Source organism: Chiroxiphia lanceolata, chromosome 11, assembly GCF_009829145.1.
Source record: "Chiroxiphia lanceolata isolate bChiLan1 chromosome 11, bChiLan1.pri, whole genome shotgun sequence".
NCBI lineage: Eukaryota > Metazoa > Chordata > Aves > Passeriformes > Pipridae > Chiroxiphia > Chiroxiphia lanceolata.
Genome location: NC_045647.1, coordinates 15,109,679 through 15,135,402, shown reverse-complemented (window position 1 = coordinate 15,135,402; position 25,724 = coordinate 15,109,679). Strand labels below are relative to the sequence as shown.

Below are 25,724 nucleotides of genomic sequence, written 5' to 3'. Positions count from 1 at the left end.
TCTGAGGCAATTTATTTCCACCGCAAGACAGAGGCTTTCGAGGGCAGCATGGTGAGGCTCCGGCTTTGCTTTTGGTGTTCACAGCAGGGCAGGTGAGGTGGGACAACTGGCACGGTCTCTGGGGAAGCTGGGTACCCAGACAGTCAGCAGCACCTCAGGTGGCACAGGGAGCCAAAGTGAAGCCCAGGGCATCTCCTGCAAAGGTTTACACAGGGTGGTGACCCTCTGGTGGGTCTGTCCAACTTGCTACTTACGGGACGTGGGCTCTGTTCCAGCCTCATCTGCAACACAAGGAGTCCACTCATCCCTCTGTTCAGAATCCATTCATCTCCCTTCACTGAGGGTGGATTTACCATTTTCTCCCTGCTTGGGGATCTCAGTGCCTTGTCAGGTTGGATTAAATTGGGGAAAACTGTTTTTCAGTAGCTTGACAGAGAGCATTTTACAATCTAATCCAGATACGCTTTGTTATTTTCTTTCCAGATGAAGGTTGGTGACTTCTAGGTCTAGTGCTATCTGCACTAGAGAGCATCAAAGTTGCCTCTGACAGGCCTAGATTGCAGTGGGAACATTTGGAACGCAGTGCCTAAAGGGTCAGAAGAAGTGGCACTGCCAGGTCCCCCCAGCATGGCATTTAGCAATGCTAATGCAAAACACTAAAGCTCCCTGAGCCACTGAGGACAGGGTCTGGGATGTGTTGGCCTCACATCGATAAGGACGATTTCAGCTATGGCAAATTCAGTTCCAACTAGATGAATGTCCTTCCCTGCCAGTTTTGGTGACAAGAGAGAGGGTACTCTAGGGACCTGGAAGCAGTAAGGACAACGTGGCAAGCTGAGCTAAATCTTACAAAGGGTGTTATGACACTGGGGAAAATATTATTCAGGTGTCCACTCAACATAGTGGTTCTACTGAGTGGCAAAAACGTTCATGATGTGGCCCCTGGCCAGTCTGAAGGAGATGATAATGCTGGGTGTAGGGTCAACGTGTAACACAGAGGATGACAGAATGAAGCCTGAATGATATAACAAGATTAGAGACAAAAGTCTCTTTTGATGCCCTGCAGCCAGGACAAGCAGGTATTTGTGGTTTCCAAACAAACTCATATGCCAAAATGTAGGTGTGATGGCACTGTTTCCAGAGGCAGAACCTCTCACAGAAGAGAAAGAACCACGCTGAATGTTGTGAATGTAATACCCACTCCTCATTTGTCTGATGTTTTTTACTGCAGGGCTTGGGGAGTTTGCAGGATGGGTCAGTAGCATGCCAAGACCTGGAAGAAAACTTGCAGGCCAGCATGGTTAAACGGCTGGAGCAGAACCAGCTCGGCATGCCATGGAAAGCATTCGGCCGAGACAGCCTGCTCATCTCAATTCATCTAGACAAATTTCCAGACAAATGCAGCAAGCTGTGCTCAATGGAGTGACAGGGAAATTACTAATTAAACTGGAGACGATGGGATTAGTGGAAGAAACAGAAGTCGGGTACAGAAGCTGTGCCTCTGGACAGAGGCAGTAGCAGGCTAGACAGAGTTCACCACTGGAGTTTCTCTGGAATCGATCCTGGGATTGATCTTGTTTATTCTCTCCATGAATGATGTTGTCATAAGAAGTGGAAGCGCTTAGGTTAAGCCAGCTGATGACGCAGAAGGGGGAGGCATTGTGAATGCAGAAGAGACGGGAGATCAAACAGAAAGCAGCAGACAACCTTGAGCACGGAGACACAGGAACGAGTTGAAATTCAAGAGCACGAAATGCAAGACTAATCACAGGGTTGGGGCTTTTTGTGCTAGACAGGGAGTGTGTCAGTTGGACATGACTGAGGAGGAGGTGAACTTCGTTGTAGCAGTCATGGGTGATTATGAACCACCAATGAGCTAAAGGCACAAAAAGGCGAACAAGACCCGAGGGGCTTGGGATACTGCCAGTAGAAGCAGGAAATTATTAATAGCATTTGCAAAGTACTGACAAGACCTCATCTAGCATCGGGTAGGAGTCCTGGACAGGTAGGCTGAATTCACGCCAGAAGCAGTGCAGAAAAATTCTCAGAATATGATCAAGAGACTGGAGATCCTGTTTCACAAGCAAAACAAAGGCTGGAAGGAGTTATCTTCTCCATTGGTTTGCTAGTGATACTCAAGCACACCAGAAAAGCTCAGTAATTAGAAAGCAAGGATCTTGACAACCCCAGAGACCCTGTGTCCCTGTGTTTCCAGCCCACCTGAAACCACCTGTGCTCTTGCCCTCCACAGGACCTCTTTCGCAGAGTGACCGCTTGCATCCTGCTCCTTCCCCCTCCCTGCTTTCGTGCCTGGAAACTGATCCCCACTTCAACTTTAAATAGGGAAAAAGAAAAGGAAAGCCAGTAGACTGGGTCTTTTGTACAGCAAAGAAGATTAGGGGCCTCCCAGGGACTTGCAGCTTGTAAGAGGGAAGGGCTGGGAGATGAAGGGAGGTAGGGGGGAGGCTCTGCTCTCCTCCACAGCTGGTGAAACTCAGACCTGCCTTTGGTCTGCTCCTTACAAAATCTTTTTCCGTCCACCTTCCTTCCTTTTTTCCCCCCCAGCTTGATACTGTGGATCAGCATTTGAGGGACTAGGATTTTTTCAGTTCCTGCAATGGATTTAATTCCTGAAACGTGTGTCCTATTCCCCGCTGCCATGCTGAATCAGGAAAGCATTCACCCAAACAAAAGCCAAATCCCCCTCCTGGGGGTAATCAGGAAAAGGGGTCCCTGCAGTGGTCTCTAGGTTGAAGACAAAAGGTTCCTTGGACTATAGAGAAGCGGGTTAGTGCCGCCATGGATTATGGAAACAGCTGTGGACAGCAAGGATTAGCCACCACCTGTGTGACGAAGGCTACGTGTCTCCAGTCCCAGGGCCAAGAGAACACATGGCAGATGCTCTGTGCTACCTGTTTGCCTGAGCTTGACTCCAAAGGTGTTATCTTTACTTTCAACTTGCCCCACCAAATGCAAAGTGCCTAGGCTAGGATGAGCCAAACTTGCCTAGACCCAGGTTTGGACAATCTTAGCCTCTTTTAATTTGAAATGACTGACCCCTCTCTCCTACTGAGAGAGCCCAACCTCTCTTTGGTTCTGGGCTGTAGGAAATGACTTGGTGGTGGTGAGCACATTAAGCCAGTGCAATGCCTGGGTATGGGCTGAGCACAGACCTTGCCACTGCCACCCGGGCATGGAGCTGCTCTTCATTCAACAGCTCGGTCTGCCATGGGGTACTGGCTTTTTTAAAGCCTCCTGACTGAAGGGAAGCTGCTGCACCTTTTAAAGTGCTCTGTAATGTGGTATGTCCATGCAGCACCCCATCCCTTTAGCCCTTCTGGGCTCAAGCTTTGTCCTCTGTAAAACAACCATAGCATAGACCCATCCTCTGGCAGGGGAGTTGCAAAAAATCATTAACAGTTTCGAAGCATTCAGCTATTTTAATGAACTCAATTGAAAAGCTTTTTAGGAGACTAATAATCTTAGCTCCCTAGCAGAGATTGAATAATGTGCAGTAAATCCTGCCTCAGGCTTCATGCACTGAACAACACGGTAGAAAAGTCCTGGGAGACTTTTTGCTAACTGTGCAATGCTGGTCCTGCATGTGGGATGAAAAAGTGTCCTCTGGAAAACAGCTCAGCTCTGGAATTAGCATTAAATCTGCTGCAACCAGATTGGTTTGGGCAATTTCATGTGTATTATGCATGTTTTGTTCTATAATAATCAGCAATACAGTCCTTTTTGTCAAAGAGTTTTTGGGTTGAACTTTAACCAAAAAACTTTACCATGGGGGTCACTGAACACTGGAACTGGCTGCCCAGGGAAACTGTGGGGTCTCCATCCTTGGAGATGCTCCACATCTGATGAGATGTGGTGCCAATCAACCTGCTCGACCTGACTCTTCTTGGAGCCAGGTGGTTGGACTACGTGGTCTCCACAGGCTCCTGCCAACTTCAACTGTTCTATATTTTTTAATTAGCTGTAGAAGATGTTAGAGTAAATATATGCATATAGTTCCTCCAAACTTAACAAGTAGGTGCCCTATAGAGAAAACTCAGTGAAAATAATTAAGTTGGGCAAAATTCTAAACTACTGAAGAATTGGTCTTACAGTGGCAAATGTTGAGCAGCCCTCACTGATACTCCTGACCCTGCTGACAGTGGGGTTGTCTCTCCTGCTTTAATTATCTTCTGCAAGCTCTAAGGCTGCTTCAAGTGTTTGGAGCTGCTATCTGCTATAACAAGATTGGCACAGCAACAGAAGCTTGAATTTTGACTGGAGATGTTGAGAAACTAGGTTTTCTAATCCTTTTTCAGAATATCTTAACTGGGTTTTATTAGTAATATTGAGTCAGACTGAAGACTCACCTCCCACTGGCAATCACAGGTGGGTGTTTGGAGGAGAAATGGGGTGTGACCCTTCCCTCATGCTCCTGACTACCAGCAGTTTAGGATGCCACTGGGTTGGGAGAGGATGCTTTAGCCTCTGACTTTCAGGGCATGAGGTTTGACAGGGGAAATGACCATTCAGATGCAACAGCATCGAGCCTGCAATCCCTTGAGCTGAGGGCAAGGAGACACCCTGTTACCCATAGAGCATGAAAAGCCTCTCCTCTCTGCTTCTTCTATTCAGCCAAGAGAAAAAGACAGTGGTGGTGGCCTGAATTATGGCACTTGTGAGTTTTTCCTGGTGCTGACAATAATGAAGGGCAGCATTAGTTTCCAGGCAACTGATTTTGTGTCTTTCCAAGGGCCTCTGGCAGTGGGGTTTCTCACTGAGGACCCTGTTTTCTTCTCTTCCCTGTGTAAGCACAACACTTTGACCTAAATTGCACAAACTTCGCCCTCCTGGTTGCAGGTTTTTTGCTGTGCCTTGCCTTTGATTTTCAGATCCTTGCAGTTCTTTTTTGAAATATCAGCCAACATGGGCTCTCCTCATGGAAATCCCCAAAGCAAGTGGATCTGTGGGGGCAGAAATACAAAGTGAGGGTAGCAGAGATTAAAGACTGGGTTGGTGGGACTGGAAGAAGACACAGTAGTAAGGTACAGCCCCAGAGAAGGGCATGTGAACTTGGTGCTTCTTGTAATCTGGAGTGATAAGACTAAAAGAGAAAGACTGGGAAAGTGGAGTCAGCACACAGTTTTGACAGACCTTCATGCCTACAAACCTACAAAGCCACTCAAAACAGATTTGTCTGAATTTAACCAAGTCCTCATCTCTGATTGTGGTGCTAGTGCACCCATGATGCTGCTAAATGCCACAGCATATTCCCTGCTAAAACCAGGGTTATTAAAGAGGAATAAAGCTAAAATACCGGTCTTTACCAGATAAAGCTGACTAAAGCTGGGTATTTGCAGGAACAAAGGAAATTACGTTCTCCAGACTGCATTGTAGAAGTGACCCCAAATGTTCTGCGGCCCAAAACCATGTAGAACTGTAAATATGGTTCTTTTAGCCATAGAGATTTGACTTTTCAGAACCAGAATGGTGGGCTTTTTTTTCATGGAACTTTACTTTTAGTCTTTAAAATAGGAAATTGTAGAAGAGAACTTACAGGCTTCTAGGAACATCAAGGATCAACTGTTTCCTAACAGAAGGCAAGCCAGGAGCCAAAGATGACCCCAGTAAAGGTATTGCCCTTACCAGTCAGGGACCTCTTGTGTAACACTTGCATCCTGGGAAGAGGGGGAACTGGAGCTGGGAATCAGAATGTTCAGATCAACCCCAGGGAAGCAGCAACCACACCACTTCATACAATATGAAATGAGATCTAAGAGGGAAGAGGAGAGGGAAGGTGGAGGGGGATCCATTATTCATGAAGGCAACAGTAGTACAACAGAGCTTCCACAGACCCACGCAGCGTCGGATAAGGTTACTGCAGAAACAAGGGGTGGTAATGGTATGCCAAAGCTCTGCTTCTTGGGTGCAGGAAGAAGAGAGGCATTGAGTCTTTCCATTTCCCTTCTTTTCCCTTCCCTTCATGACAGATAACACTCTCCTGGGGTATAAGACAGCAGAAATAAGCCTCCTTGGAAAGCTCTACTCGTGGTCCTTTGAGGAATATTTGAGAAGTTAGAAGCCCACACAGCAGACCCCAGAGAGATGGCAGACAAGTGAGATCAAGGTTCTCTGCCTCTCACCAAGGTTGATCCTGATTTCCTCGATAGGTAAACCTATCAGGGCTTGGCACTTGTCTCAAATGACAGCACGTGTTTGCCATGGCTCTGCAGTTTCTACAAAACAATGATTTCTTTTCTTCCCTCCCCCCCGCCCTCCTCCCCTTGTTTTCTGCTTTCTCTCTTTGTTCCCCTTGCAACCATAGCCACTGGCTCCTGTCTGGCAGGTTGGCTACAGGACACCATTTACAGCTGGATGGGTGAGCAGGTACATGTGCAGTGCTGACTGTTAACAACATGGAGAACATACACCAGCAGCTGTCCCAGGGAATTAAACATCCCTGGCTGTTTGGACAGGAAACCAGGCTCTGGCTTTGCACTACTTGGCTTGGGAGCATCCTGAGAGTATGCCAGAGTATTTGTTAGAAAGAGGGAGAGCCACAGAGCTGGATCGATTTGCAGAGGAAGGGCTGTAGCCTTTATAGCTTGTTTTCCCTGCAGTGGCATCACCTGCAGTGGTTTCTTTACCAGGGCTATTTATATTGTTCATGATGGGCTGGCTTAGCTCCTCTTCCAGCAATGGTCGTGGCTGTTACCTGCATCACTGTTACTTCTAGAACTCAATCAGGCCCGTGGGACAAGAAATGGGATTGCTTCCTGGGCACTTGGTGGTATGTATATAGAACACAGGTGTGGGGTAGGACAAACAGTGAGGCATTTTGCTTAAACTGTTATCTTCCCACTCACCTTTTGGGTGATGTGTAGGGAAGAGGCAATGGAGAGAGGATTATCTATTAAAAACACAATCAGATGCTGAACGTGAATATGGACTATGGGCTATGATCTGGGGGGAAAATATCCACCATGCACTGCAATGCTTTTGTTTTGCCTTGAATAGAATCAGACCTGAAATGCTGGAGGTGGTAGAAAATGAAGTATTTCCTACCCTGGGCAGCTTGTGCAAGGCAGAAATGTGTGCAGGCACGTGAAGCAAAGATGATCCCTCCACTCAGCAGGTAAGGAGGCAGCAGCAGCTGTAAGCTCAGGCCAGCAGTGTGGTGGGCCTGGGACTGTGACACATTCATAGGGGCCACTTTGATGGACTAGAGTGTGGGCTGAATCAGGCCCTTGTGCCAAAAGAACTCTTCCTCAGCTCAGGAAGATTTTGCAGGATCAAACCTGATGGTGCTGCAGGAGGTGCTGACACCAAATCAGTGCATGTCATCATCAGGTTGTGCCTGGAGGGATGTAGGGATTGAGCACGCTGGCTTGGATCATGTCCCATGCATAGTACTAGGACTGCCAGGCACTGCAGCCAGAACACTCAGTGCTCACCTGGAATATATTGCATGATATATTTAGAAACTGAGTTCTTTATTTCTTCATTGTTTTTAATTACATTCAGCTTTTCTGATATTTCTGCCGGTGGTCGGCCACATGGTTTTGCTAAAAAAAACAAAAACTGCCACCCAGCAGCATGTGGGCCCTATGTCTGCCTGTGAGCCAGGTCCCATCTGGCTGTAATTACTAGCTTCACATCAGCAGAAGAGTGTAATATTTAAACACAAATGTTTGATGTTTGCATAGCAAACCTCAGGATGGAAAGCTCTTGATAATCAGCCTGCAGGGAGGAGGTGGGCTTGCTGCAGGTGAGCGCTGAGATGTGTGGGTTGTAGCAAGACTTTGTGGGGTTTTATGGGGATAGAGAGAAGAGCAACACTGAGTCCAGGGGCCCTTCATGCCTTGCTCTGGGTAGAAGCTCCACACAGCTCCTCATTTCTTGCTTAGGCAGAGGAGCTCCATCCGTGGGCTACGAGCCATGCAGAGCGGTGTGGTACGAGACAGCTGACCCTGGCAGGGATCTCCCATCTCCTCCCTTTCAGTACATGCTCTTGAAAGCTTGCAAGATGGTAGAAGAGCTCCTGAAATCAGCACAGCTCCTTGCCCAGCATAGTAGCCACAAGGATGGATAATAATGCCTGTTAGGTCTCAGCAGCCCAGGGAGCAGCTATGCCTGGAGAGCAGTGCGGGCTCTGGCATGTTCCTTGAGTTCCCAAGGTCATGGAAACACGGACAATCTATTGCACTGGCCCCTAAAAGGTAAGACTGAGACCACAGCAGGCATTAGTTTCTACAGGTTGGATCTTATGTCTGCCAGAGAAGGTGTTTGATGGTGAGCCCTTCCAAAGGGCCTTCTCCTGCTCACAGTGGATCCAGTCTGACACCTCTTGTGTATGAGACTTTGCATCTCTGTCCTTCCTTCCTGATCCTTTGGGGAAGGAAACCAACAAACTATTGGGATGACAAGTGAGAAAACAGCTTTATCAGCTCCCAGGCACCTCTGGAAGGTGACAGACACGTGTGCTGCCTGGAGCATCTTTCATTTAGCATTAAATTCCAAGGACAACCAGGCACACCCAGCCAAATGACAGTCTTGGATCCGCTCATCCCTGTGCCACCTTCTGTAGGGTAAACAGCACCCTTGGTTTGCTCCTGATGGGGAAGAAACAGCTTGCCTGCAGATGGCTTTCATTCATGATGCCATCATGGGACTAGTGGCTGTCTCCTCCTGAGCTTGTCCAGCCAGGGCTCAACCTGTCACAACGTGTCATTTTATATGTGCAGGAAGCTAGAGCCTAGGATAACAGGATAATAATAACAGGATAACAAATGCCTCCTCAGTGTCTCAGGGGGTTTGGGGACCTATTCTCTGCAGCTTGCGCACCCAAGGCGAGCCAGCCCCACTGTCGTCATCGCCTCCGTGAAGCATTGCTCATCTCGACAAACTTTAAAGCTGCATCCTGACAGACCAAAATAAATCAATCAATAAATAAATTGTCCGTCTCGTCTACTGGATTCTGCAGTTTATTTCCTCGGCGCTGATGAAAAATAGTTGGATGCTTAGTAGCTTCATGAGACTAATTATGATAAACGGCCCCATCGCTGCTAATATCCGGACATTAATTCCCAGATGGAGCTGCAGAAAATGTCAGGGAATGGAAATGTCAGCTCTCTAAAAGGACCTGGCAGGTATTGAAGTGGGGACTGGAGCATCAGCAGAGGAGGAGTAGGGGGAGATCTGGGAATTAGCAGGATGTCGGTACACATTTGGAAGCTATAATTTTTCTCACTTGACTGCCCAGTTTCTCCCAGCAATGACACAACCATGGCTTCCTTTGGATTTTGCCTGCTCTGAGCTCTGCTCCCAGTACTGAGGCAAATGATTGGCACTCACTAAGTGGGTGACACTTCGTTTGGGCAGAAGAGGCTCAACCTTAAGCTTCAGAAATCTCCTCCCCACTGAGATCCCCAGAAATATTGTCCTGCTCTGCAGGATGGACACACCAGTAATTCCCCTTACAGCTCCTTACACTGCGTGTGGGGCAGGCAGGCTGACAGGCAACAATAGGTCACCTCCAAACTCTGCTTCCATTCTCCTCTGGGTTTCACATGTGTATTAATATTTACATTGTTGCAATTATCAGTTGCATAAAAAAATCTGACAGAAAACAGCAAAAAAAAGCCCAAAACAAAAAACTTGTTTGGGTTTCTTGTGGGTTTTGTTTGTGTTCTCTTGGGTTGTTCATTTGCTTTTGTTTAGATGGGAGTTTGTTTGTTTGGTTTTGGTGGTTTTTTTGTTTTGTTGTTGTTGTTGTTGTTGTTGTTGTTGCTTTCCACCAAAAGTTTTTATTAGTTTCAGAGGGCTATTTATGGAGAATATTCCCAGCCAAGTGAGAAAGTACTTCAAGAGTAGATGGACCAGTCAGATAAATGATATGAACATCCAGCTAGTGACAGCACTGTGCCAATGATGGCAGGAAGTCAGGCTGGCACCTGGTGCAATAAATCAGCTGATGAACAAGTTCAAGAAAGTAAGTTTTGAAGCCATTCTAAATCCAAAAATGTTAGTTTGTACTCCCGTGGTGCTAAGAAGTGCATCGGTTTTGCTTCTCTGTTCGGCCCATTGGCTCAGGCCCTGCTCTGAGGTGAGGATCTATCCCAGCTTTTGGTACATGCTTTCCAGTGGAAAAAATCTGAACAGATTCAGGATTCCTTGATCAGATGCCAGTTGGTTGAGAGAAAGGCTTTTCACAGGAGTCTGTTACTGTTTGTCAGCAAAGGCTGGAATTTTTGCTCAAAGCTAGATGATTTTGATGCTTACCTGCTGAGAGCAGATATAACATTGAGCCTGATGGGTCTGGTCTAGACCACAGACAAAGAACCAGAACTCTCCACACTTCCCAGCAAGTGTCCTTATGGCAGGGAGCAAAGATGCCTCTGTCTCTCGTGAAAACCTTGATGTTCCTCTGGAAGCTTCAGGGAAAATTTCTAGCCTTTCTAAAAGCAGTCAAGTTGCAAGGAAGTGCCTGCACCATATTTGCTGGAGGAGCAAGTCCCAGGCTCCTGTGTATGTTCTGGCAGATGATCTGTCATCTGGGGCTGCAGGAAATCTGCCCATTGATCTGGTTGGGGCTTCTGAGGAATTTGAGGGTCTAACCCCAGCAGATTTGGAAGCCAGAGGGATACTTGAGAGCACCTCTGCTAATAATATACTCTGAAATGGAGGGACTTATAAAGTATATATAGGCTCTTGGAAAAATCTCCCAGAATACTGCTGGCTGACAAGCTCTTTGTACCTGCAGCCCCATGGAGAAGATGGCAGCACTGTGTTTGAGGCAGTTCTGGCCAATTCAGCTGAACCAGTTGTGTAAAAATGGTTTCTGCAAGCTTCTCTGCCCACCACTGCTGAGACCTCACCATCGAGGCTTATTTAGCTTCTCAATCACCACCACTCCCTGTGTGCTCAGGCTTGGCCCTGGTAATCCTCACTGTCATCTCCCTGCTTCCAGACAGCCCCATGTTTTTGCATGCCTTCCTTGAGGAAGTAGCCTCTGCCTGAAAATTCCCGGGGGAAACCTTCTGGCTAGGTTAATGGTGTGATCCCTAGTGTGAGAGAACACACCCCAGGGAGATGATGTGCAGTGGCACAGTGGTGGAGATGAGAGATGAAGTTGGCTAACAAGAGCGTTACTAACCGAGTCAAAGGCTCATTTGCTTTTTGAAGCTTCAGTGAAATCTGGCTGGAAAGTAGAGAACTTTCAGCTGACTGCTACAAACCACTCCCTGGTCCCAGTCTGCCTGAATTCAAGGTTAACAGCCTTGCATTGAGAGGGCTGTTGAAAGCAGCAGGAATATAAAGAGAACCTGGCTTGATGTTGCCTTCCTAGAATCAACCTGCCCCTTCAGGAGATGTGCTCAGGAAACAAGAAGCCAGACCTTGTCCTGATTCTCCCTGTTTTATGACTTTTTCATGGCTTTGTGTTTTTGGCATTCAATCTGAGGACTTTCTGTCAAATGTACTGTTAGCATTGTCAACATGGGCTGTTTTACTCTAGATTAGTGCTGTATCTTGTGTGTGGGAACACATGTAGGTGTGGAGACAGAGAAATCTAGGGCCTTATTCTCCAGTGGCCTTGTGCTTTGAGGATCATTTACACTTTCAGCAAAATGTGTGTGGGGTGGGTATGGAAACACTGCTAAATCTGAAGGGGCCTGCCACCCACGGTAGGGGGTAGGTGCAAGTGATGAAACAAAACCAGCACATCATCTCTGAGGTCCACAGAAGTGTAGATTTTTGATATTTTATTATTCATCCCATAACTAAGGGAAGGCTGTTCTCTGTAGAAGTGAGTTTAGTGTGATATCCAATCCTGGTAATGGTGTGTTCTGAGCTATTGGCTTGGGATAGATGCATGAGAGTCAAAGGAGTGAAAGTGGAGGTCAGGAAAAGTGGCTCCAACAGCTCGCAGACAGTGTAAGAGAGAAGCTGGGATCTTCAGCCAGGAAAGAGCCTCAGAGGCAAAACAAACCATTAGCACATTTCACATATTTCTCCTTCCCAGTGTCAGCTCACATTCTAACAACTGTTGAAACTGGTTTGATTCTTGTGTCTGGTAGCTGAGAGGGATGAGAGCTCTCTCCCTTCCTATGAGTTCAGACTCTGCTAAACCCTGCTCATGCTTTCATGCCAGTGATGTGGCTGTCTGGACAGGGAGAGAAGTGTTTCCCTTCTCCCAAATCAGCCTTGCAATAAGGAAAACACTGGGTAAGTCACTGATCAGCCTGTTTCAGCAGGACTTGGAAACCTCTCCTTGGAGAACTGTTTTCTTGGGAACTCAGCATCATCTGTAATTATGGATGGATCCGTGGCCTCGAAAGAGCCCATGGTAGGAAAGGAACAGAAAGAACTGTCAGAAGAAAGACAACACTAAACCTTTTGTGCTGACCCTGCTGGGAACAGCATCTCAGCTTGGACTGATATGAGAAGGTGAAAGCACAGAAACGCTCAGCTGTGCCAACCACCACCACTGCCACTTCGAACCTGCCCTTTGCAAGTGGGTGGGCATCACATTCCCCTGCCTGACCTTCCCGGCCTAAAGGAGAACCCATTGAAGCAAAATACAGTGCCAGCACATCCTGCTGCAGCACCTGGAATCAGTCTCTAGGGAACAAAAAGGCCCTTCTGAAGGCAGGTCAGGGAATGAATCTGTCCTGGCAGCACATGGATGGAGAGCAGGTGGCTCACACACCTGTCTGCTTTCTGTTCTGGCCTGGTGGGTTTGTGAAGGCCCAGCCACTCGAATCAGCTCAGCTTTCATCTCCTGACTCACTGAAGCATTTTGTGGCAAACTTTGAAAGCCTGGTCAAAAAAGAAGCCAAGCTAATCACAGGGACAGCAAGACCTGCTGTGAATCTCAACCTGCTGCAGGGCGGATGAAGCCAGGATGGGACGGACAGGTATTTTTCCCATGCGAAGGGCTCCACCATTGTTTCCTTCCAGTCAGAGGAGCCATCTGGAATGCAACTCCAGGGAACTCCAGCAAGAGCTGTAATTATATCAAACATAATTGAGGCAAGCCAGCAGCACTCCTTACTTAAGTAAAGCGATGAGGCCAGCAATATGACAAAGGACCTACACCTGGGAGTTTCTGCAGCATCTGCTGCTTTCAGTGGGGCCAGGAGCAGTTCAACATGGAGTGCAAATCCACCCAGAGACCTCCTTGCTGCATGGGGCTGATCCAGTGAACACCTTGGCAGCAGCTGAGCATTGCTGGGAGGGAGCTTGCTTATCTAGAGGAGCCTGTTTTTCTTCTCTGAGGCTCTGCCTGCCACAGCCTCCACCTTTCTCTGCCTGAACCTCACATCCCCTTGCAAATTTTTGGATGGTACAAATGCCTTTTCCACCCTTGACTCCCAAGCCCTTTGCAACTGGCAGGTGCTCAGGTAGGGAGAGGAGCCGGTGGTCATGTCCTAGGCTCTGCTGCCTCCCCATGGCATGACCCCCATCCTGGTGCCACTTTGCCTGACCCTCTGCCCCCCTGCAAGGCCACACGGGCATCCCTTGGGCCAGCCTGCCTGCTATGTTATCCTCAGGAAGCCCTGCAGAGCCCTGCTTCTCTGGCCCTGCTTTCTAGGACTTGCACCCCTCCCCGAGTGCAGAGCTGGACAGAAGCAGGACTTACTGTCAGCACTTTGCCAGACTGGACAGGCCTAGGGGGTCTCAAAGGAGCTGTGAAGCAGCCCCTGCCCATCCACCTGCCCACAGTTCTCATCCTGTAGAAGCCTCTACTCGCCTCCTGCTTCATCCTTTCCTCCTCCTCCTCTGCCCTTTGTACTCCCTCACACTAGATCTCTTACTTTTATGGTTTGGGTTTTTTTGCTTTAAATCTTTTTCTCTCTGCTTTTCCACCTCCTTTCTCTCCCCCAAAATAATCCAAACCTGTTCTCCCTCACTCCCTCGCAGGGCTGGCACTGCTTGTCCCTTCCCCACCATCTCCTCCCTGGCAGACCAGCTTGTTGGGGCCTTCCCAACAGGACTCAGTGCCACTTTTCCTTCTGTAGGGCCTGACATGTTCTCAAGGGCCAGTAGCCTCCCATCCCCACCCAACGTGACCTCTTAGCTCAAGACATTCGTGGGTGCATAAAGTTGGTCATAGACAAGCCATGGTGCAGCTCTGCATTAGCAGTCTGCCTGCCTGCAATGGTTTTAGGTATGGGATGGAGGAGGGATCTGCTGGACCTTCCTGGACAGCGGCCGGTGGGGTTGGCAGCCAGCTGGCATGGAAGGTGACACTGGGGCAGCAGGCACCCAGTCCCTCACCGCCCTTGCACAGGGAATGGGGGCTGTGCCCAGTGGCACTCGGTGGCTCCTTGGGGGGTGCCACCTGCACCCTGGGGCTGGCAGTCCTGGAAGGCACGGCTGGGGGTGACTTGGTGGCAGTGCTCCACTGCAGTGGCCTCTGGTGGCAGCTCTGCGGTGGCCCTGGGGTGGTGACTCAGCGGTGACTCTGAGGTAGCGAGGGGGAGCACTGTGGTGTCCCCGCGGTGGCAGCTCAGGAACGCCAGTGGCAGCTCGGTGGTGGCGGCTCTGAGGTGGCACCGGGGGCTTTGAGGTGGCAGTTGAGGTGCTGATGGCTGTGAGGTGGTACCGGAGGTTTTACGGTGTCGCTGCGGTGGCAGCTGAGGTGCTGGTGGCTCTGAGGTGGCACTGGGGGCCCTGCACGGCCCCGCGCTGGCACCAGCGGGCCGTGGCAGCCCCCGCCGCCCCAGCAGGGCGCTCCCCCCCGCCCCGGGCGTGGTGCTGCCCGGCCCGCGCTGCCCGGCGTCTCCTCCGGACCAGCCCAACGACCGCGGGGGGGGAGAGAAGCCGCTGTCTCCAGTCCGAGCCTTGTGCCCGCCCCTTTCTCCCGTGGCAACGAGTCCGGCGTCGGGGCGGACTCGGTCCGGCCGGTGCGTACCGCCCGCAGGCAGGGCCCCCGCCGCCCCCGGAGCGGGCCCGGGGCTGAAGGCTCCGAGGAGGGCTCAGGGGTCAGAATAGAGCCCCCCGGGTCGGGCCTGGCGGAAGGGAGGGTGCCCCGGGCCGGCGGGCGGGCACGCAGGTGTGGGTGGTGAGGGTGGTGAGGGAGCCCCCGCGTGTTTTCAAGGCAGCGAAAACGCCGGGCAGGGCGAGGATTCCTCGAAGCACTGGAAGTGGGGTGTCCCCCGCGGCTGGTGCGCAGGGTGGGCACCGGGAGCTGCTCCCCTGGCGCTGCCCCGTCCCCACACGTCGCGCGTTCAACAGCCCCTGGGCTGCTCCTCCCGCACCCCGGTTCGTTTCATGGGTGAAACAAACAGCAGCGCTTGTTTCATTTGTGTTGTGCTTCGTAAAGGAAACCGGCGTTGCTGGAGTCTCGGTCCCGGTGGTTGGCGGGGTGCCTCTCAGCACCCACCACGCCCGTCTCCTCCAAAAGGTGCCGTTCGGGCGCTCGGTGTAACGGGCAGCACCGGTCGCCGCCCGTCCTGCTGCTCCCCCTCCCCGCGCCCTCCCGCTCGGCTGGTTGATTATGTGGTGCTTTCCCGTGGAGAAAAGAATGCATTTAAAAACCCAGAGGAAAATCAATTTTAAACCCCTGCAAATTGTTGGAGGGAATGGGCTGCTATAAAACTCGAAATTACTTTCGACTCTCTTTTTAGAGGAGAAGGGATTTGAAGTACGGGATGATGTTTAAAGCGGTTTGTTGAGAGCGCATCACCTTGTCGGAGCTTATATTGTATGGCTTAAATTATAGGAAGCAGGAATTTCTACTTGTTGGTGTCCAGATGGTGTAGTAGCTGGGGTTCTGGCTATCCACAGATAAATAGATTTCAGATAAATACTAGATTTCAATCTGCGGTTTTGCTTAGGGGTTAGATGATATTTAAAGTACTATTCTCTTTTTCTGTTGCAATTTTTAGCCATTTTGAACCTTATTTGAAAGAAAAGAGTCCCATTTTGTCAAAGCTTTGGATCAAAGAATTGAAGTAGAGGCAACAGATCAAAAAGCTCATACCAGACGTTGAGCAAGACACGTGGGAGTTTGACTTCTTGGATGTGTAAAGCCTGGATTTACAGAGAAATTGTAATTATAGTTTTGCCACAATGACACACAGACGCTGTAGCTAGTGTTGTGTCAGCAGTGCCATAAGAATATGCTCTCACTTTGAACAGTTTAGCATAATACATTGTACTTGGTATATCTAGGAAACTTGCTTTTCAGATGTGAGAGGGCATGACTGAACTGCTGCAAAGATACGTGCTTCAGCAGTCAGGAAAAGGTTTTTCCAAGCTTATTATAGCTAAAGCTGGGACAGCTGGGTGCCAGGCAGATGTTTGCTGTTGAAGAGCAGGGAGATGCTCCCAGATGTGGAGGGGCAGGGGGGAGCAAAGGGTTATTGAGGTGGGCAGAGGAGGTGCTTTTAGGTGCTCCTGGCAGGATGGAAGGTGCTCCCTTCCTTAAGCCTGGGCAATCCATGCCAAGCTCTGCTGCCCAGGGATGAGGATCTGGGATCTCTCTCAGATGGAGGGAGGGGAGGACAGCCCTAGGTCTACACACTGCTCATTCTTTTGGGGGTGTGGAAAGGCAGGCAGTGCTGTTGGTGGAGTTGGAGCCCAGGAAGGAGTGAACTGCTCTGCAATAAAGCCCTTGGCTCAGCAGCTAAGCTGAATAAAAGAGAGGGGGTCTCTCTTCTCCTCTTTTAAACCAGCCTGGAGACTGTTCCTGAGAGATGGATGGGAGCACCAAACCACCTGCTAGCTGGCACTGGAGCAAGCTCCCCACCATGCTCTGGGAAACCTCCTTACTGGAAAAGCTAGCCATATTCCAGCAGCTGAGGTGGTAGGAGAGTGGGATTCCCTTTGTGCTTAGCAGTTCTCCCATATCTATATCAGCTTTAGGGCACTCAGAGAAGCTGTTTTACTAATTTGTTTGGGAAATTACTGGGAACACTTTGGAGCCTGGTTTTGTTCTTTATTTTGGGCGGTGTGTGTCAGGGTTTTTTTGCAGTTGCAAATGCCATACCTTCCCTCTGTGCAGCTGAGAGAGCATGATGGATGTTTTTGAGCTGGACACTGAGTAGGGGTTTGTTTTATTTTGACATAAGTGCTCTGGAAGGACTTTACAGAAGTGTGAGTACATGGGGAGCAAAGTGGCAAAGAATTAGGCCTGCTGTGGGCTGGCTTGGTACACACTTCCCCCATCATGGGAACTCAGCTGTCAGCAGCAGCAGCCACATTATTTTGGTTTTAGGCAGAGATTGCCAGTCCTGCTAAACTGGAAGTGGGCTCAGTCACTCATCCTACTAAAAGTTTAGGTGAACCTGGCATCCTGGAGCTGGCTTTTTTGAATTGGGTGAGTTTGGGATTCTGGTTCTAAGAGGTAAAAGCACAGCAAGTCATGTTGCCACACTGGCCCTGCTTCCAGGCTGAGGATGCTCAGGTGACATATCAGGGGAGGCACCACAGGGTCGTTCTGCCTTGCTGCTGTTCTCTGTGCTGGTGCAGCAGGCACGAAAGAGTCCAGCAGTGATTCATCAGGAATCCTTGGATCTTGGCTGATACCAATCAATCCTGCTGGGCTGCTAAAATAGATATGGCCAGAGCATAAAATAGCTAATAAAAACAAAATCCTCCATGGAAAATTCATTCTTCAGGGTGTGAGGTTCCAGTTGCCATGCCAAAGCGAAGCTGAGAGGAGGAAGATTTGATATTTTCTAGCTTGAAGGAAAGGAGGGGGTATTATTGATCTTGTCTCCCAGGTCTTTCCAATCTGTTCGTTTACTCCATTTCGCTTAAAAGATTCGCATCATGGTAACCTTGATTTATTATCCGATTTCTTTTTTGATTCAACCTCTCAAAATTGTGCACTGGCTTGAACCTGCAGTAATAAACCAGCACAGTTATTCCCTCTTATCTCCGGCATGCATGTAATGCTTTCTCTGCTGCCTGTACCCAATTCATTCTCACAGACAGGCAGCAAGGTGAAATTTAGAAAAGATTGCCCTCTCTCATCAAGTGTATAGGACAGGCAGACTTTTCACTCCATTCAAGAGCACAGCAGAGAGGGCATGGCAGGAAGGGATGCTGTGGTGTTGTCTCCAGGTCAGGTTGAGACTCCAGGCAAGTACTTTGCCAGCTGTGGCCTGCTAGACCAGGCAAGGTCTTTCCAGCACTTAGCTTTGGGAAGCTGGAAGACTCCTACTGCAGAGGCTTGGCTTCCAGAAGTAAGCAAGATCCTAAGAAGGGTGCAGGACACAAACCATTAGTCAGGTAGGGCTGGATGGGGAGTCTGGGTCTAGCCCTGAGCAGGAATGGATCAATAAACTGTATTGCCCTCAGAATATCTTTGAGAGACACTGTGGAGAGCTTTGACTCATAATTATAGGAATCAGCTACACGGGTATGTGTACATCATTATATCAGTGCATGTGTGTGCAGGCTGGAGGGGTTTGTGTCACTGTAGCTGTTCTAATTAGTCTCTGTGTTTAGACAAGACTAAAATCAAGGGTTGCATTATCCTCATGCCAGAAGTCTGAGGGCTGCTCTTAACTGGTATCTCTCAGTGCACAAAGGTTTTTATAAAATAAAGCTGTACAGCTGGGCTGTTTGTCTGGACTTGTGTCTCCCAAGGTGGAAGCGTAGAAGTTATTTGTGAGCTGAGATCACCAGCAAAAATAGCCCCTGCAGGAGGAGAGAGAGGGGAGCTTCTGGCTATATTTTAATATGCATTAGGTGATGCTTAAACATCTGTCGTGAATTATTTAAATGAAAGAGTCAGACTTACACCTGGGAATAGCTGTGTTGGTATCCTAGGCTGTAGCCTACTCCCGCTGGGGCAAAGTGTGACAAGGTTTTTAAGGGATTTGGGTGCAGCAAAAGTAGTACTTCTCTTGTAGTCCCAGTTTATTCGAATTCTCCCGGCAGCCTTTTGAACGCTGCCACAGATCCGGGAAGCCCCTGCTGCTTAAGGAAAGCAGCTTTTCGTGCGTGTATTGCTGGTTTTCCCCCTCCAAAATCCATCTGGAAAAATAAAGCAGTCTCTTTCCCCGGGGTTAGTGAGCTATTGAGTCAGCCACATGAGACCAATGGCTCCCAGCCCACGAAGTCAGCGCTTGGTATCAAATCAGGGGATCGAACCCACCTTGTTACCCACTCATCATAGCAAGTCAAGGATATCCAGCATGGAGGAGGGTGTGGAGGGGTGCCAAATATACAGTGTGTGACAGGCTCGGTGTCTTTCCACTTGTAGCAAGCCCAGCGTTGCTTCGCAGCATTTTTCTCCTAAGAAGATGGAGAAAGCAAGGAAGGAGTTGATTAATTTTGTGGGTAGGAGCCGTCCCAGTACAAGCAACGAGGCTTCAGGCAGGGACTGCAGTCCAGGAACCAGCCCGTTGCATTCTGAAAGCTCCAGCCAGGGGCCAAGAAAATATTCAGCCTCTAGAGAAAGAACATTTTCTACTGATGTCCTCACTCGAGAAGCCTCCAGTAGCTCAGGGGTAAGTGCAAAGAGCAATTCATTTTCCACTACTGACCTATAATGAAAAGACCCATGGTACACCTGGTATGGACATATATAGGTTCACCCAGGTCCTAGCCCTTCCTTTTGGTCAGAGGCCTTTGTTCAAGATCTTGACCCTTAAAAAGTGAAACCATAAGGCTCATCCTGGTCACAGTTGTGCTGCCTTCCTCAGTTGCCAGATAGCACTGTCATGATTCCCTGGGTTTAGGATGCCAGCATGGCAGGGCAGGCATGTTGGTTGTGAGTGCAGGTGATATTTGGTAGTAAAACCCAAATGACTGGCTGCCTAATCAGCCCCAATCTACATCTTAAGCTGACATCAGACTGCACTCTGCTGACAGATCCCCTATCTCTGTGCACTGGGCTGGTGTTACCAGGTATTTGTGTCTCTCAGCCTTTTCTGACCATTACTCAAGGTCTCAGTTGCCCTTGAAGATCTGGTAAGGTCAGTCTTACAGTCTCACTTTCTATCTGGACTCTATGACCTCTGCTTGCACTGTGCTGCAGCTGTCTCTGTTATCTCTGACATTTCCCTCAAATGCTGCATTCCAGAGTGTTTCTGCTGGTCCCCACGTGTACCGGTCTTTGCTGAGGCAGTCGGACCTCGAGCACCACACCCCTAAAGGTAAATACACTGGCAGGAAACGTGGTGGGGCAGGAAATGGGGCCATAACTGTTAAGGTTGCCTATAGTGGACATGCTGGGAATTAGGCTGCTGACACTGGGTTAGTGCTCTGCTTTCGTTCTCCTCTCAGTGCTCAGGAATGGTGCTGAGCTGCTTGAATATCCCATGAAAAGTGAATTTCATTTAGAAGTGAAGCAAAGTGAACTGACTAGGTGGTAAAACCATACTCTCTTTTCTCCTGGATATATCCACTCCTTGCAGAGTTCAAGGTGGACTGTGCTGCTGCCTATGGGAGTTCTGGTCCTGCTGCCAGGAGAACACTAAATTTGCATGTGTTTTTATTGCACATGGAGCCAGCAATGGCCCTTTCCTGTGAAAACCATAGAATCAGAGAATATCCTGATTTAGAAAGGACCCACAAGGATCAGCAAGTTCATCTCCTGGCCCTGCACATGACAATTCCAAAAATGGGACCTGCCTAAGATGAGAGAGCTATATGGATTTAGGTACCCATACACAAAATCATGGTTCTCTCTCATTTATTCATTCTGCATCCAGCTGCACCCCAGAGCAGTTTGTTCTCCCTGGATGCAAGAGGTCTCTGTGTGTACAGAGCTGCTGGTTCCACCTGCTTAAAGAAATTGTATTGTGGATGCTCAAATATAGGAACAGAGCATGGTGACAGGTTTGCCAACACTCTCCTGGCCCCTAGAGCACTCCTGGGGATATGGATCATAGGCTGGCAGCAGGTGGGAAGAAAGTGTGTGTGTGAGAGGATTTTAGTCTTAAAGAAAGATGGGAACTGTACATACCACCTTCCTGTACTTAGAAGTGACATTTATTTTCATGAGTGAGGACAAATGATTGCTTCCTCGAGTGAATCTTGACAAGCTAGACTCATCCTTAACAAGTGGAGACAGAACTCTATTTATGATCTGCTGCTTCTTCAAGGGGGAAGAAGCTATCAGGCTGGAAATGTAAATGCAAATGAAACACTAAGTATTGACATAAATAGTTGATAGTGCACAAAGTGCCATAATGGATGGTGCCACGGATTTGGCAACAATGAAGTGACAAAAATGGAACAGCTGTGCTCCCTGACAACAAATATAAATCAGGGCCATTCTGTTGAGACCCCAAGCAAGAGATGTGCACAGGGCTAAAGAGCTGCATTTTAGGGATTCCTCAAAATCATAATAAGCCTGCGTGTTGGCATGGACCATGCAAGTGTTTGAGATCACATTCATGCCACGCTCGCTGCCCTTCCTAAGGGAGGGAAAAAGAGAGGGAGGAGCCAGTTCCATGGCCATTTCCTTTAGTCTCTAAGCAGACAACATACAGCTACAAGGGTTGAGTCAGGGACCATTTAAGAAGGACAAGGGAATGCCTTCTTAGAGGGTCCTTCCTGTACCTAACCATCCTGAGACATGTCTGGCTTCAGCATTATTGGCTGCTCTGCACAATTGCTTTGAAATCAAGGGTCACATCCATGACTCAAGAAGCACTTGGATTGGGTTCAAAGCTTGATGTTCAAAATACCCAATTACAAGCCAGAACCTTAAGTTTCTCCTTGATAGAGTGTGAAAGTTCATCAAAGGAAAAGCTCTCACTCCACTAAAATCTATTTTTAGTTCAATGCTTAGCTCTGTCTAGGGAATAGTGCTTTTTAAAGCTTGCATGCAATTACTTAATTTAGGTTAAGCTTCAAATTCCCAGTTTGCTGCTGTTCTATTATTTGCGACTTGTTTAGCAGTATAAACAGTTTGGTTTATTTATGGGGTAAATGACATGGTTTAATTTCTGCCAATTCTTGGAAATGTATACTTTTTGCTTAGTCCAAATTTCCATTGAAAACATTTGGCCAAATGGTGAGATTGTTAGCAGTTTGACTCAGTTTTTTTTCTCACACCACCGCTGATGTGAGTGGGAGGTTTGCTTGAGCAAAAGCTGAAGAGAGAGAGATTTGTCCCAAGGTGTGAATAGGAACTTCAGAAGACAAAGATGACCTGAGCAGCTTCTTCTCCCCTGCAATATTCATAAGCCCTTTATGACCACCTTGACCAAGTTCCTCCCAGATACAACTGACTCTTGGTCTCAGGGCCCCCTCAGGGAGGCAGGGGAATCCCACCCCTTCCTGAGAGTGAGGGAAGCTGTGCATTAGAGACAGCAACATGTCCACTATCATGTAGAGGGTCTGTAGCAAAGCTGGGAACAAAACAGAGCTCCTTAGATCCAGGTCAGTGCCTTGTCTCCTAAAAAGCTGTGTGACAGTAATTCTCAGTGGAGGCTTCTTCCATGCCATCATTTTGATACTGGAAAACCATAATGACATACTGTAGCAGGAAAAAAAGGTCTTTCTTTCTGTTTCTAATTTGATTTCTCTCACAAATCCTAGTGAAGTGACTTCTGCAGACAACCCAGTAGACAGCAGAGTCCTTTTTTGGGTATGAATGTAAAGCAGAGTGATGGCTGGTGGTTTCAGACATGTGTTTCTCTTTGTCTCTTAGTCACACAATTCAAGATGCCTGAGGACTTCAAAAGTGTCTTGGATAAGCAAGTGGTTGGACCATCCACTGAGACCTTCAGTGAGTCAGATTTCCCAGTACAATCATTTAAGCCCAAAGTGCAGATTCCTTTTGAAAGGCTTCCAGGGCAATCTCCTCGGAAGGTTGAAGTAGAGAGGTAAGTAACTAGAAAGTGGGTAGAGGCGTCATTATGGAATGGACACAGCAGATTAGGGTGTCAATTTTTGCTTTCAAGACATAACATGTCAAATATCCTTAAGAAAATACTATGCTGTAAGGCAGTGGTCTCCAAAGTGAGGTGTGCACGCATTGCAGGGGGTGCAAAAGACAATTCACTGGGATGCAGGAAGAAAATACTGGTTTTAAATAGTGTTTATGTCATCTTTTTCTCATTCTTTTTTAATTTCTGCTTTTGTGTATGCTCTATAACTTGCATAATGTGTTGGTACAGTAGTACATGTATATAATTTATAAATTGGAGTAAGCGATCATCCCAGGTCCCTTCCAGCTGAACTGTTTTATGCTAAAAATGAAGAAATAGACATGTATGCAACATGTGCTCAAAAATGTTTCTACTGGTAGGTGTGCAGGATCAAGAGTGGAGTTGTAGGCATGGGAGTGCTTACAGGCACATGAGGTGATTATTTCCTCTTCTGATTTAAAACAGGAGGAGGCGGCTGTATCTCACCTTTGATATTGCTGAGCTCTTATCCAGGAAGGGGATAGACTCCAATGAGCTGATGCCAAGGCACTATGACCCTGACAATATCCCACCTATTGAGGAGACAAAAGATTCTGTCTTTCCCATCTACCTCCCATTAAAGGTAAGAGAGCACGTTTGGTACTTGTGATTGCTTATACCACAGGAGGTTTCTGAGGATGGCAGGACACTTTGCCAGTATTGACACAACAAGCAATAAAACAAGGAAATGCTTTAGAGCCAGTTTGGGCCCTGAAGGGTCTCTACAAGATGCTGAGCATCTCCTGCAGGGTTCCCACAACTTCCATCAGAACTGATAGTCCTTGAGAATGCTCCTCACTGTCGTTTTTGTGTCCAAAGGAAAGGCATCTCATGTTTCCTTCTGAAGGCAGTACTCAGCAGTATTACTGCATTGAGACCTCTCCAGGTGGTGGTCTGTGCTCCCTAGGAAAAGACTGGAGGTACAGAAAACTGCTTTCTGGGAGAAAATTGTTGACCAAAGATGAGCACAGCTTTTGAACCTGGGCTGGTTTCCATTTTTGTAGCCCATTTAGGAGCTGAATGTTAATTTTCCTCTCATGAAATTTTGCATTGGGTGTTTTCTTCTTTCTGAAGTAAGTCTGCATTTCAGTCATGTCCTGGCTTTTTAGGTATTTGACAATGACGAGTACGACTGTCGAACTCCAGAAGAGTGGATCTCACTAGGACTGGAGCCAGGATCTTCCGATAGAAAGCCAGTGCCTGGAAAAGCACTTTTACCTACAGATGATGTACTTGGACACGGTAAAGCTTGAATGAGTTACTGCTCAAGCAAGGCAACACTAACAGTTACTGGCCCATTCAGCAGAAGGGAGCATGTAGAGTCTGATGAATGTAGCTCTGAATAGCAGAAAAGCCTTATCTTGTTTTGACCAAATTCAGGCAGTCAGAGCAAGAGACCAGGGGTTCACCAACTCTTAGTCCTGCCCTGTCCACTGTTTTAGAAGTAGCCTCTGCCTTCTGCCTTTGTTTTTGTGCCTGGAAGTCAGTACAGTCAAAATTTCTCTATATGGATACATAGCTATCTTCATGGAGTTAGTTAGCTTGCACATAGTATGTTCTGCCTGGATTTCACTGCAAATGCAGGATCTGAAGACAGATTCAGACTACAATGAACATACAAGTAGTAAGTGGGCCAAATAAAGTGTGAACATTGTTTTCCTATTACTTGGAGCCTTCTTAATGAGAAGGCATCACTAGGTACAGTTGTACTGATGTCCTGTCGTGGTTGCAGCTCATATCAACACATCTGCAGTAGTTATAAGGATAGGAACTGGCAGGCATGCTGCCTGCAGCTCTGAGGCAACCTGCAGAGGCTTGGCTGTCTGCAAAACCAAAGCATAAAACATAAGCTGTGTGTATCCTCAGGCAGCCAGCATGTGATGGTGAGTTCTGCTTGCAGCTGTCTTGGGAAACGCTGCACCTGATCACTCCCCAGGTTGAGTGGACTGTTCTGCACACAGGTAGTCAGACCCTCTGGGCCCTGGGGAAGGTGAGACCACTGACAGCTGTACAGAGTCAGCACTCTTGCAAATTCTTGTGGTTCAGACCCATTCTCAACTTCAGCATAATGCTCCCCTGACCTGTATCCATATTGATATCGATATAAATACATATCTCTCTAGTTAGCACCTCCCAGCATTTGAGAGGATCTGAACATTTAAAAATTAGATGCCCTAGGAGTGACTCAGAGAAATAATAGACTGGGGGAGAAGGTGCAGGGTTTTATGGCCACTCTGAGTTACAAGAATGAGGACCTGTGTGGAGGGTGACGCAAGGCTAGAGCCACACATGGGAAAGGAGAATGGGATCCCCAGAGTGCCCATGTGGACGTTGAGGGGTCCTAGATCAAGAGATGAAGGAATTGGGAGGAATTGTGGATCATCCACAGGGAACCCACAGAGGTAAAAGAAAGAAAAGTTGGAAATTCTGATCTGTGATACCTAAATTAATTATTTAATTGATCACAGCAGAAATTATGTGAGATTGACTGAGATTCAAACTAGCAGATGGTTTTGACTGTAGCATCACTGCTCTGATCAGTAAAGTCCATTTGCTGTAGAGTCCGGAAGAATGGACTAACCCTGTTTTAATCCTTGATTTTCTCAGAGGATCCCAAAAGCCAGGATTTGATCTATGAGTGGATTAATGTTGGTGTTCTGGATTATGACAAGGAGACAGATCTCTACTTGGTCCATAAAACAGATGACAATGGTCTGGTGCGGGATGAAGAAGGGAGACCCATCCTCAATGGAGGAATAACTGCACAAGGTGTGTTTTGAATAAGGCCTTTTGGTACCCCACATATAGTTTGAGAGCCAGTTCATTACCCATGCTTGTCCTAGG

The 25,724-nt window shown here is 48.0% G+C and overlaps 1 protein-coding gene across 6 annotated transcripts in view; it reads left to right on the top strand.

Annotated features, from left to right (window-relative positions):
* The first annotated feature begins 262 nt into the window (after positions 1-262).
* Positions 263-25,724, top strand: part of DNAH1 (dynein axonemal heavy chain 1) — an 88,281-nt gene continuing 62,819 nt past the window's right edge. For 2 of the 6 annotated variants that reach the window (XM_032698804.1, XM_032698798.1), the window contains exons 1-7: positions 14,818-14,906; positions 19,220-19,466; positions 20,042-20,114; positions 22,622-22,796; positions 23,307-23,463; positions 23,990-24,122; positions 25,488-25,649. In XM_032698804.1, coding sequence (XP_032554695.1) covers positions 19,260-19,466; positions 20,042-20,114; positions 22,622-22,796; positions 23,307-23,463; positions 23,990-24,122; positions 25,488-25,649 — 907 coding nt within the window. In that variant the 5' untranslated portion in view covers positions 14,818-14,906; positions 19,220-19,259. Of the gene's footprint in view, positions 269-14,450; positions 14,470-14,817; positions 14,907-15,001; positions 15,122-19,219; positions 19,467-20,041; positions 20,115-22,621; positions 22,797-23,306; positions 23,464-23,989; positions 24,123-25,487; positions 25,650-25,724 lie in introns of those variants that run through there. The other 4 variants (XM_032698800.1, XM_032698799.1, XM_032698803.1 and 1 more) reach the window with 4 other exon arrangements.